The 13636-nt window shown below is 38.8% G+C and overlaps 1 protein-coding gene across 1 annotated transcript in view; it reads right to left on the bottom strand.

Annotated features, from left to right (window-relative positions):
* Nucleotides 1–13636, bottom strand: part of mcu (mitochondrial calcium uniporter) — a 134754-nt gene that overhangs the window by 68920 nt on the left and 52198 nt on the right. Inside the window, exon 3 of the mRNA XM_079843148.1 lies at nucleotides 5771–5884. Coding sequence (XP_079699274.1) covers nucleotides 5771–5884 — 114 coding nt within the window. The remainder of the gene's footprint in view (nucleotides 1–5770; nucleotides 5885–13636) is intronic.

Raw genomic sequence — 13636 nt, 5'->3', positions numbered from 1 at the left:
TCAGTCGGGGTGCCAGTTCTCCTGTGGCCAACAAACGAACAGTGTATGATTATGATTCAGGCAACATTACAGGTCAGATTAGATCGGAACATTCTGAATATGTTATATTCCATCTGATTGAATATCGGATGCGTGTCATCGGTCACATTACAAAGATGAAAAGTCCTTTATAATTGTCAATATCTAGCAACTCCAGTCAATTTATGAGTAACAACAACAACAGAACTTTATGATTTCTTCCATATGCAGGGGTGGACCATCTCGGTTTAAGGCCCAAGCGAAGAACAAACTGGTGTGATGTAATTTCAAACAAAATCAGGCCAAACGAAGTTTGTTTTGTGTTCGTTTCAGAAGTTCAAAACAGCTTGCCAAAACGAACTTTCCAGAAAAGTTGGTATATACGTAAATAAACGTTACGTGACTTTACAGGAGAGTCAAATTGCAGAGCTTCAACATCGCTATGATCAGATGCTTTCTTAACTGCTGTCTTAACTGTTTTCTCACGGCTGCCATTTTTATTGTATGTTCATTTTGTTATTGAGAGGAAAGCGCACCGCACATATTTACATATTCATCTAAACATCACTCTCAGCAGCGTGGGCGGCGTCAGGATGTTCGCTAACAGTATATCGCTGCACGTGTATTTCGGACTTCTTTTTATCTCAAAAGCAGGTCTCCACACTGTGAACAAATGGTCGCATTTTGCTCCATGGAATATTATCCAATGTTAATGTTATTCATTTTTAATGTGATGATTTGAAAATCTAAAAGTTTAAAAGGTGAAGGAAAACTTTGTGGCAAACAAGCACTTTTATTTAAAAAAAGACATGAAATTACCACTATAACCAGTAGTTGGCGGCAGGGGAGCACAGTTTGACTTATTAGCCATTTTCACTCCCCTTACCTAATATATGGAAAAAAGTAGAAAGTCATAAAGTCTCATGTGACTGAATTACACAGAAGACAAGTAAAGAGTGCTCCTTTTATTATCACTGAAGCTGTCGGTCAGTTCAGTGTGGCACTATAGAATAACAATGGTACATTTAATAGTATAATATAACATTTTTCCCTATAAAATTATGTTTTTGCACATTACCGTTGTTAATAAAAGCAAATTTTATCTGCATATCAATTCAAGCTCAGTGCTTCACTCTTAAATTTCCATTAAACAAACATGTAATAATATTAGCAACTGCACTTATTAACAAAACAATGCAAAACAATAGTAATTTTATTATTTAATGAACTTCAAGTTCAACTTCCAAATCAGGTGCTGGCGCCACCATCTGTAGAACTTAGTGGTGCTGGTGCCACTGCTCTCAAATGTTAGTCTGGAGCCCTGCAAAGGGAAGGACGAAAAATAACTTTGCCGTGAGTATATCGTTCCCCGAGCCTTACAGTCTCTGATATCCTGTTTCACTTGGAAATACCCCCATACTAAAATGGGTTCAACTGACTTTAAAGAGGTTTACACCTGCGATGTCACTGGACCTAATACTTTTTTCTTTTTATAAAAACACACACAGCAGCAGTGAGGACATGGCTTGAGATAAAAAGGTGAAAGGAGAGAGAGAACGTCTTGGCTGTCTCTCTCTACTATCCTAAAGAGGTTGATAATCCGCTATAATCTATTCCTTCATCAAATCCCACGGGTAGGAAAGAGAACGCCTCCATTTCACACTCAACACTTTGAAAATGGTACTTTTCTAAAAGGTCACACTTTTTTTTCATTACAATAATCAAAACACACACACACACAGAGAGAGAGAGAGAGAGAGAGAGAGAGAGAGAGAGAGAGAGAGAGAGAGAGAGAGAGAGAGAGAGAGAGAGAGAGAGAGAGAGAGAGAGAGAGAGAGAGAGAGAGAGAGAGAGAGAGAGAGAGAGAGAGAGAGAGAGAGAGAGAGAGAGATACTAATGTACCAGCAAGAATTACAGCGAGCACTCGCACAACAAATATCCTCCTCCGATCATACATTTTTCATGTCACAGACACTGGCAGGAAGAAGATATGCATCCCTATTAGAAATATGTGAACACTTTCCCTTACAGGGATGTGTATGGCTCACTGGATTTGCAAACCAAACTAGAAGAAAAAGCCAATCCTAATGTTTCTCCGGGCAGATTTAGCTAAATTGATCTCCTGTCAAAGGGAATTACAATGAGTAAAAACCAGGATGAAATGATCATGCTAAAGAATGCTACTTCAGGAGACATCAATTCGATTATGCTGTGATTGCCCTTCAAGACAAAATAAAAAGCCTCTTGGAGACGGAATCATAATTCATTAGAGATAAACACTCAAACCTTTAAATGAATATTACAGTTTTTTATTAACAAAGTCAACATGAGTCAGCGGGCACCGTGCACTGAATTTTACAAATGTTTGAAGGGAATTGATCAGGAATTGACCGGAATGTGAAAAAAGGGCCTGATGATGTCCAACGAGGAAAGTCATTTCAGGGGTGGAGCAAGTCAGTGTTATTTGTTTTTTACATGAACGCTAGGGTATGGGTGCAGTGCGCATTATTTAAATTTTGTCATCAGCACAGTATTCACTCACTACATGCACTACATGCACTCACACAGCCTTTCGAAACATGCATATCCTAATGCAAGCGTAAAAGCCAAAGTATATTTTAGGCTTTTTCTAACCACAGCTCACGCATGAGCCTTGAGGCTACTTTTAAGTTGTTGCCATGGGTAAAAAAAAAAATCCACTGGTTGATTCCCACCCGTATGTACGTTTTTGCCGCTCCAACATCCCCCATACGTACAAATTCAGTGGAAAATTCGGCCACCCGATAGAGAAAAATCGCATTGGGCTATTTTTGGGCTACTTTTGACTGGCCATTGGGCTACTTTAGTTACACAGACCTGGCAACCCTGTTCACGCACACTATCAAATAGAGAATTCTTTGAAAAGGCAATAGGCCTTAACGATCTAAGTGGATGGTCTGAAGCGCAATGGCGCAGGTACACTTAGGGCGTGGCGAATCCACTTTTGGTTGTTTTAACGACGGAAAAAACGATCAGCGCACCAGGCGCATGGTCCAAAAGGGTTCTATCTGGTCCCTTAAAGCTACACTGTGTGATATTTTCCCCCATCTAGCGGTTAAAAGGTATATGACTGTAAGGTGGAAAATAATCAAAGATATTTGAAATAGAACAAAATCATCTGCTTTGCTGTTAGCAGCCATCGTCGTGATCAAGATATTTTAAATTGACTCAACCCCTTCCCCCTTAACGCCATCAGAGGGACCAGTTGGAATTAGAAGAACAAAAGAATGGCTGGATGGCAAAAAGGTTTTTACACCTTTGATTCAATGGGGGAAGTTTCGTCTGATTGGTTATTTTCAAATGTCTTACGGTTTGGTCTGATTGGTCAGTTTTAAAAGAATCAGATTTGAATTTGGTGACATCAGGGAAGAGTATAAAAGAGGATTTCAACTGTAGCTGGCCCTCTTTTTGATTCTCTGCTTTCTCTAAAGAGAGAGCTGCTCTTTAGCTCTCTCTCTTTCTCTCTCTCTCTCTCTCTCTCTCTTTCTATCTCACAGGTAACATTTTAGGCAGAGGCCTACTGCGTATAATTAAGGGTTTATGTTTACATCTATTTGAAACTATTTTAAGTGTAACCATAATTAGAATTTGTGTTTCCTTTTAAAAGAGATTTCTGCCTATTATGTAATTGACATTTTACATTTACTTGATTGTTAATAAATTGTTACATTTTTGATCCTTTCTGTATGAATCTGTAATTATTAACTATCTCCAATGTGGAACGGTATAATTGCAACAAAGGGTTAAAACGGAACGATTAAATGTATGATTAACTATCAAATATAAATGATCAAACAACCAGTTGGCATTCTTTTCTAAATGCGACAACTATGATAAATGGAGTCAGATAAAGAATATTATAATCAAATCCATTCTTCCAGCTGAAACACTGAACACGCGTGCGGCCTTAACCGCGGTTCGCTACCGATCCTTGGAGCGAATTCATGCGGCCTTACATGACCATCCAGTGAATATTAGTTTCTCTTCCTCTCAATTCCGATTTCGTTTTAACTCCTAGGGTGGGCGATTTAGTCCAAGAGTAATATGGCTTCAGTTCGACCTCGTCCACATTCGACACGGAGCCATCGAGTGTTAAAACGCGCAAGGCGAAGCTTGAATTTACGGGTATGTCCCTCTTTGGCTAATGTACTTTCAAGATGGAGGGGCAACATGTTGACCCGCATTCGAACCCATTACCCGTATGTATTTTCAATGGCATATTATAAACTTACAAGAATACTTTATTACTTAAAAGAAGTAAATATACATTAATGAGCACATATATTTTTTAAAGAACTAAGTGTTTTTAGCTAAGAATAAACTAAAAAAGTTACACAGTGTAGCTTTAATGATTCATGGGTGTGTTTTGGTCTCATCTCCAATTCCCTTTAAAAGCCAGTTGCGCATGCACCATGGCGGATTCTCTATTAACATGGTGGAATTTGCGAGCGGAAAGACTAAACGCTTCTCCAGAGAGTAATCCTTTTATTTTTAATATTCAAAAATATTTGTGTGCTGTGCATCCCTGTGTGTGTAATAAGCTGAGTGCGCGTGCGTTGTGCACCCGGCTATGGGCGCATATTACTAATACTAACGTGCCCTTTAAATAACACAAAAAATACTGTGCTATTGACTTTAGACCAGGTTTTTGTCGTCAGTGGCGCAGTCGATTTTAGTGCCTCAAAATAGCAATGCGCCAACAATGCGCCTGAACACACCTCGTTTTCAGACCAGCATGAGCGCGAGTGAATTTGCCATTTAAACAAAGTGGCGCTGGACGTGAAAATGATAACTGCATCGGGCTGAAACTAGAAAAAACACTTGTGTCACGCCTGGTGTCACATTTTGCCGGGTGTATGATAGTGTCCTATGTGTCCAGCTGTGTAAAAAAAAAAGAAAATGTATGTACTTTGGCCTTTATATTTTGATGAAAGCATAATAAGACCAGGAAAGTACAGTAGGAACGTAAATGGGGTCAGTTATGCTTTCATGTCTGTGGACTGCATCTATAACATGCTGTTTATTACCAGAGGTAAGAATTGTACTTGCTCTTTTCTGTCCTTCTTGTTTGTAAAAACAAACTGGATATAATAATGAATGTATATTTTGAACATTTATTTAAATTGATAAGAAAATACATGTTTTAAATATACAACGACTGCATGAGAAGATCAAAAAGGGAAATGAATGGAAAGGATGTGATGGAACTATGATGCAAGGTGATGCAACTAGTCTTTACATGGAGCTGAGCTCTGTAAACTCCACCCACAGAATTACACTGTCAACGTCTAACCAGTTGCTCCTCCACAGGGAAAAAAGTTTTACCTCAAAAGGACAATTTAGTTAACTTTTGCCTATATAACAAAAATACAGAATTATAGTTTTAAATGCTTCGTTTTGGCTGGAGCAAATAAATAACCTGGAGCAAGAAACAGGAGGTGTCACTCTCTGGGGACACATTCACAAAATTGTGCACTTGAGATGGATTTGCAGCCTGATGGGGAAGTCAAGTATGTGCAGTCCACAAAACTGCAGGGGGTTCAGAAGGGAGGCACATGAGCACTCGTTACGCACCCTCCAAGTTTTCTTTTTTATGTGATGTTACATCACAAATGTAGAGACTGAGAGGGCTTATGGTGAGCATTTGGGACATTTCTGAAGCGTCGCACAGTAGCTCAGACTGCGAATGAATCATAATGTGTGAAACACTCACCTGGGCTGTCAGAGTGGCACTGGGGTGGCAGAAGAGAGCAGACTTGGCACCTGTTCTCAGACCGTGTGCTCTCCTGACAGTCTGGTGACTTCCAAAGGAAATGGACAGCGCCTCCTGCAGGAAAGGAGGAAATATAGAATATCAGTCTCTGAAAAATTCAAGAACAAGAAATGATAATAAAATAATGTATTCAAGTAGAAACAAGCACATGAATGAAAAAGTAAGGCTGTGGGAAACATGAAATTCTATATGATACACAATTGCTGAGTTGTGATGTTGGAAGGGCGTGTCGATTTGAAATATTGCGGAAACACTGTTCGAACATAATATCATATTAACAGTAATCTATATATACAGTAGAAATGTTCTATATATATATATTCAGATTCAGATATCTAACTTGAATGCACGATGTTGAGAAAAGCCAGTTTCACTTTCTTTTGATGGTCCCTTTAACACATTCTGTTGACTATCAGTAATGTTGCACCTACATGTCTACTAACTCTCATTAGAGTGTTAGTAGAGTATTAGTAGACTGGTAGAGTTAGGGATAGGATAAGTTGACATGTAGTTGCAAAAATACTTATAGTCAGTATAATGTCTTTTACCTTAGCAGATATCAAGCAGTCTATTAATACTCTAATGACAGTTAGTTGACATGTAGTTGCAAAGTTACTTATAGTCAACAGAATGTTCAAAAGGGACCATCAAAGTACACATCACACCCACAGACCGTTGGCTGAACGTCTAATGTATATGGCACACAAATTTAGAAAGTCGTCATCTGATTGAATTCTACAGGATTTCCGGGAGACGTGTGTGTCGCATTTTTTAATGGTCTGCCTGGAAACAAAGATGCCGTGACGCCAAACCCCCTCATGGAAGAAGAAAGCCATTGTGTATACAACTGTGACAATGAGCGCTTATCAGGAACTTAATGCTGGATTTTCAAAAGCATGTAAAGTTCCCGACATAGACTGGTATGTAAAACTCTTGGACATGTTTTAAAGAGTCTGTTATTGAAGCAACATTGATGTTACATTTTCACGCCCCTAAACATGACGCGGAACAAAACTAACTGTAATTGGTTGCGTTACATGTCAGTCAAAAGGCCTCTGGCCAGTCCTTGGCCATTGAAAGCTGTGATGGAGTCCAGACTCCAGACTTTCTGCCGTCAATGTGAAGGATTTGATGGATAATACATTATTATTATTATTTATTATTTTGATGGAGGAATTTGCAGCTACAAACTACAATCCCTGTTCGTCAATAAGGTGAGAACCAGACCCGTTATAAACCTAAATATACTTTAATTCATTGAAAAGTGTATCCAAAGAAGTAATAGTTTGGTGTTTGCCGTCATAATGTTGACAGTAGCGTGCAGCTGTTCCGTGCTCCGGCGCGGTTAGCGATCACACTACATGCGTACCGCGCTCGAGCCCAACCAAACCACCCTCTGGCCCACCTCTTCCAAGCGGGCCAGGGCCGGCTAAACGAACTGCGCCCGGGCACGGTATGGAGCACCGAACCAGACTTTGGGGGTCAAACACGCCACGGGCACGGTTCAGATCACCCTAACAAAAGCCTCACTTTTGAGGTACTAGTTTTCTCAGGAACACTTGAATACAGCATAAGCCATTTCTATAGTAACCTTTTTTTAATATACATTTTGTTTTAATTAGTACTTTTGTAAGAAAATAAGGAGAGAAAGTGGAGAAGTACAGGGAAAAAGACTAAGACGTGATTCCTAGTGTTATGAAAAACCATCAGATCACTGAGTTTCAGTTATTTCTGTAAAGCTTCAAAATATGTGATAAACTCAAACATTTTCAGGGAAATTGTTTTTTAAAGTTGTCAGAAGCTTAATGGTGGGGACGCTGAAGTTATGCAACCATTTGTTTATAGTCTACAAGCTTTTTGCTTCTCACAATAATTGTTTTTCGGATTAAAAATTCAGTTCAGTTGTGAAGATTATCACGATGAACAAACTGTGTGAAAATCATAAACTTTTGTTGGTCACAGAGGTTATTTTCTGCAACAACTCAAAAGCGAATGGAAACATTCTATTGTTTTTTTTTTGTGTGTTTGCTACTTCGGGGTTGGCCAACAAAAATATGACATCACTGCAGCATTCTATAGAGGGAGACAACAGAAGAAAAATTGCCTGTAATTTTACAGTGCCATGTATTTTTCAGTGTAGTAAAATGGGCTCTTGGAAAAATAAATATCTGCAATAGCAGTGCTGCAAATTGTTGCAATGCACCAAGTATTTACTGATACAGACTAGAATTTGAACCGTTGCAACCATAGCAAATACACCTTTCATTTTACTCATCATATAGCAGCTGTTCCCTATCCAATTACAGCCAGTTATACACATTACAAATTAATAATGCAAAAGCTCAGTATTACAGACAGATGCAGGTGGTATGTCGCATCAAAGAGGCAGAAAGCAGCAGGGGACAGCGTGTGGATGTGAGGGAGTATGTAGGCGAGGTGTAGCACAGGTTGAGCGGGGTCAAGGACTCAAATGTCTGCAAAGCTCTTATCTTAAGTTAATGCAGGCGCCGAGCCCATAGATCTTACTCTCGACTTCTGCAGTGTATTTGTACAGCTCCCAGAGTGATAGATAAAAGGTGTCACGTCCATCACCTCAGGAACGAGAAGAAAGTAATAGAGAGAAAATAATAGGCCTGCATATGCAGAGCCAGAGATGGAATTTCAAACACGTAGTGTCACCAGTGTTTAAGCAGGAAGTAGTGACAGGACAGTCAATGCGAGCAACTAAATCATTTTGTTGAACTGACACAGTCTCAGGCATGAGTGAACCTCTCGGACCACTCATCCATGACAGCAGCAATTATCCCTGCCCTTTGAAGGCTATGAGGATATCCCCCCTTCAAATCGTCTCATCAAGACCTCCATTACTTTTGCAACATCCATTTATAATATAATAGTCAAGGAGTTTCTTGTAGTCTCAACCATTAGACATCACACTTACAGTTTAGTTCACTGACAATCTGATGCATATTGCACTCAAAAATGTCAGGCACTCTCTCAATTTGCCAAGCACTAATCTTATTGGCTTTGCATAACTACTAGGACTCGGGTGCCCAGGTTTTTACAATACAAGGCCGTGTTTCAGGGGAAGAAGTAATCATTGGATTTGCCCAAATTTGCCCAAGACAACGATCCAATAAATTCTTGATTGATCAGTTATCGTTTTATTGCAGTTGCATCAGAGGTGGGAAGTCCAAAGCGCTGTTGTTATACAGACCTTATGCGCCAGAGAAACAAGCACACAGCCATCACTAGAATTTTGGGTTTTAATTTCCGTTTTCGCTTCCTAAAGCTCAGCGACTGTACACACGGTATAGACAGTAAAGATGACGTTGATTTTATATAAATTCCAGCGTGAGTCCGAATCGATGATGAAACAAGAAGAACTAGAATCAACCAGAACCCTGAGCAGGACGTTTCTCAGTGATGCTACTAAGTTTGATGTACATTGTGAGATGTTTCAACTGTAATTCCTCAACATCAGCATTAACAAGTGTGCGACCATCAACAAACCTGTGTGTGTGTGTTAGGGATCGACCGATATGGATTTTTTTAGTGCCGATGCCGATGCCGATGTAGATTTTTTTTTCATCAGCCTTAGCCAATGACCAATACGGGCTGCCGATTTTCTTGAGCCGATATTTGGAGCCGATACTGCTTTTGCTCCCTCAATTTACATCATAAAATGACACAATTATCATGATGATAACAATTTAAAATTTAAAAAAGGAACATTTATTGAACTAAAAAAAACTATATTTAACAAATAGTAAAAACAGGTGAGGTAGAACAAGAAAAAAAGAGTTCAGTGGTGAAACTAAATTCTGAAAATAAATATTTAAGCATAAATAAAATAATGACACTATTGCACACAGTATCAACAAGCAAGCATCATCATAAAGTGCACACTGACTGTACTATACTTAAAACTTGTATACTTTTAAAATTATTTACAACCTAGTCATTTAATGCTAAGGTGCACTTAACTTAATCTCTTGAAAAAAATATCGGCGAATGCAGCAGCCTTGTATCGGCCGATGCCGATACATGTAAAAATCGCAAATATCGGCCCGATATATCGGCCGGCCGATATATCGGTCTAACACTAGTGTGTGTCTAATGTATTGCGGTGCACATGTGGGAACTGTATCAATAACAGTGCATACGTTAGCCCAGCTGATGTAAACATTAACGTTTGCAAAACAAATCTTGCTCCATCCTTTATCTTTACTCAAAGTAGTAAGAATGACAGACAATCTGAATTAATAGACTCAGTTTCAGGTAATAGTAGCACAGCTGATTAGCAGTAGCATTTCAGTAAGACAGTAATAACGTGAGTTAGCTGGTTAGCCAGATACTTGCACAATATGGAACACAAACACATTGTAGAGCACAGCGTCTTCTCGACATGATGCTCTCTAGTATCCGCTGCAGTGTTTGAGGTGGTTCAAGTTCTCCCTGGTGTCTGCGCGCACAATAAGTGGATGGGCAATATGCTAATGTTTCATTGTGACATCACAACGAAACAGCTTGCGACCTGTTTGAAAAACTATTATTTTAATTGACTATATACGCTGCACTTTCAGATTTAAACGTTTGAAGGATGTTTTCATTCACTTAGAACTATGTTACACACTACATGAAAGGTCATTTTCAAAAATCCATAATAGGGGCTCTTTAACTAATATAGAAACAAGCTTAACTAATCAGTAAGTAATATCAACTTTAGGAGATAGTTCCTTATTAGGTAATCAATAATTACTTCATGGGATTAGCCTCTTAAATAACTAATAACTAACTGACCAATTATAAAGAAAATTATTGTGTCTGAGACGTAATCAGTCATCCTTTTTAGTCTGAATAAAGTCATAAAACGGATCACTAATTACTCAAGTGTTACCTAGTCACTAATGCAGGAACTACTAGTGATCTGGACCATTATTTTAAAGCAAAAAATATGTTTTTCACTTTAAAATAATGGTCCAGATCACTAGTAGTCCTTGGTACTTGATTAATTAGAGATGTAATTTTTACTCTCAATGTGGTCATAAAATGCAATTGCTCACATCTTAGGCCATATCCACACAAAGAAAAAGAAAAATCTGCGTACACAAAACCACTGAAACTGACTCAAAACAATGTAGTATACATGCCAGACCAGTATGTGGCGCTGCCACAGAAATACACTGAAAACGGAGAAGAGGAGTTGTGGCTAGAAGGGGTACAGCAACAGTCAGAAGTGAGGCAAAAATCTCACGATAAAATAACAATATAAATAAATTAGCTACTTACCAGATTATGTTTTATTAACGCCTACACCTACCCCAACCCTACCCTTACAATAATGCAAATAAAATAATTAAATGACGCAATATTGATGTTGCCGTAGCCCTTTTAGTTTTTACCGTGCGGGACGTGGTGTGATGACATCACCATTTCACAAAATATACGGCTTGGCTTTATACACGAAAACGCAAGGGTTTCAGATCATTATCCACTTTGGGACCCGGGTTAAAAAAAATACCAGTTTCAGGCTCCTAAAATGCCGGATCCGTCTGGACGAAACGCTGATACAATACAAAATTTTGACGTATACAGCTAAACACATCTCCGTGTGGACGTGGCCTTAGACATGTTAATGTTGTGATTAGTAATTAATTAGTGTTTTTTTATAATTTGTCATAGTTACCTAAGCTCTTAATGATGCAATCTCATTCAGTAATTATAGATTACCTAATAAGGAACCATCTTAGTCCTAAATTTGATATTACTCACTGATTAGTTAAGCTTGTTTCTATATTAGTTAATAGTAGTAGCTGAAGTGTTAATGTAGTACTACTCATTAGTACTGCATTACTTCCTGCACAGTTACTTATTAATGACGGACCTTTATTCTAAAGTGTTACCGATTTTAAAACAAGCGGTTCATTTATAAACCCGTAAGATCTTACCTTTATGCTATGGAAATACAAACCGGAAGATTTATGAGCGGGAATACATACACAGTGCTTCTGCTAGTATAACTACATTTATTAAAAAGCCATTAGAAGATAAATATGCACGGACAATGAAAGTTGAAGTCCTTTTGACAACTTATGTTTTATGTTGCATGAAAGGTAATAGAGCATGTTTATGTAGTGAAAATATTGTGCCAGCAATTCAGATGAAGAGGTCTGGTGGAAAGCCAGTGTTGTTCTCAGCTGTGAGACTTCAATTAACCCAGTACACTGGCAGTAATTGTTTACAATGACCTGAGGTTAAAAGTGCATGCTTAGTGTGATTTGTTAATAGTACCCTGTGGATTCATATGCAAGAAGATTTTTTAAAAAACGGTACAGTTAAGAAGTTTGACTTGGAATAATACGTTTAAATTGTACATAAAGTAGATAAATAATCTGTAAGCTCATTAGTCACGTTGCTCTTTCTCCTGTGTGTTTACCACCAGATAACCAGATATGTTCACACAGCAGTTCTGCTGAAACAGTCTCATGTGGTGATAATCCTTAGATACTGGGTGGGTTATGAAGTTATCTCTCTGTGAAGGGCTAAAAATATCATTATCAACCTCAATATCAACTGTCATGGTCACTGGCTTTTGAATTTTGCCCTGTAGAGTGCTGTCATCTTGCCTCTCATGCCAAACTGCAGAACGGTCATAAAAGCAACCACGTGCATTCCAATTTATTAGCCAGTCACAGTTAACGGCAGCACGACAAGTTTCCCCCGAAGATCGAAAGAACAACCATCTAACAGTCTGGTTTTCTTCTGTCAGCACAACGACAGCGATTTTCTGGACCATCTCTTGAGACCTGTAGACACAGTGACCATGAGCAGGATGACAGATTCAAAATGTGCAGACTAAACATGGGCCTACAGAAAAGCAATAGTGTCTTGGGGATTTGAAACGGCTAAAAAATATCTTTATAACCAGTAACTAAAACGTTGGGTATCAAGGGCATTGAGGGGGGTGTCTGTTGTTGACAGTTTTGTAATGCATTTCAGTACAGAATAGAGCTCTTTCATCACTGTGGGAAGCTTAAACCACAGGCAAGTCACAAAGTTTAATGTGACAAAATATGAAGTCACAAATATTGCCTCGGCAACTGGTTAAATATTGATTTGCAGGCTAATTTATCAGATGAGCACATCATGAATTGACAAGGACCCAGCTGTGAGACATTTGCAAGGACCCCTTAGGTCCTCAATACACCAAACTGAATAAGGATGGGGGGGGGGGCACCCTGACCTCTTCTCAGTGGTTAATGGTTTTGAGATTATAAACTTTGCATGTTTGCCATTCGACATCTTAGTTTATCTTAGATTTAGCTTTTTCACTTTTTCAGCTTTAGTTAGTGTGTAATGTTTTTCGAGCATAAAAAAGATCTGCAAGGTTACAAAGCTGAAAGTCCATATCAAAGGGAGATATTCTCTTTAACAGAAAACACTTTAAGAGTGTTTAACAAACTTGGGACTACAACGCGCTTCTTCCAGATCTTGTGAAGTCACAATGTCACTCATTTAAATAATCCCCGCCGAAGGAATGCTAAAAAAAGGTGACGAGCCGAGGCCTGGTTGAGCTGTGCTAAAGAAGATGAAGAAGGCCTGCTTTAGTAGTGTGTTGTTGCTCGAAGAGATGTTTTTTCCATGGCCTTCCTAAGGTGGACGAACTTTGAAAAAAGTGGTTAAAGTTTTAACACTGTTCCTGAGCATTATAACCCCAACGTTTATCTGTGCGATGCACATTTTATGGAGGACAACTTCCAGAACCTATGAGAGTCCAATGCCATCTATGCACAAAAGCTTCTC

Source organism: Gobio gobio (assembly GCF_949357685.1).
Source record: "Gobio gobio genome assembly, chromosome: 18".
Taxonomy (NCBI): domain Eukaryota; kingdom Metazoa; phylum Chordata; class Actinopteri; order Cypriniformes; family Gobionidae; genus Gobio; species Gobio gobio.
The sequence above is the reverse complement of the archived record's forward strand: the minus strand, read 5'-3'. Positions and strand labels throughout refer to the sequence as shown.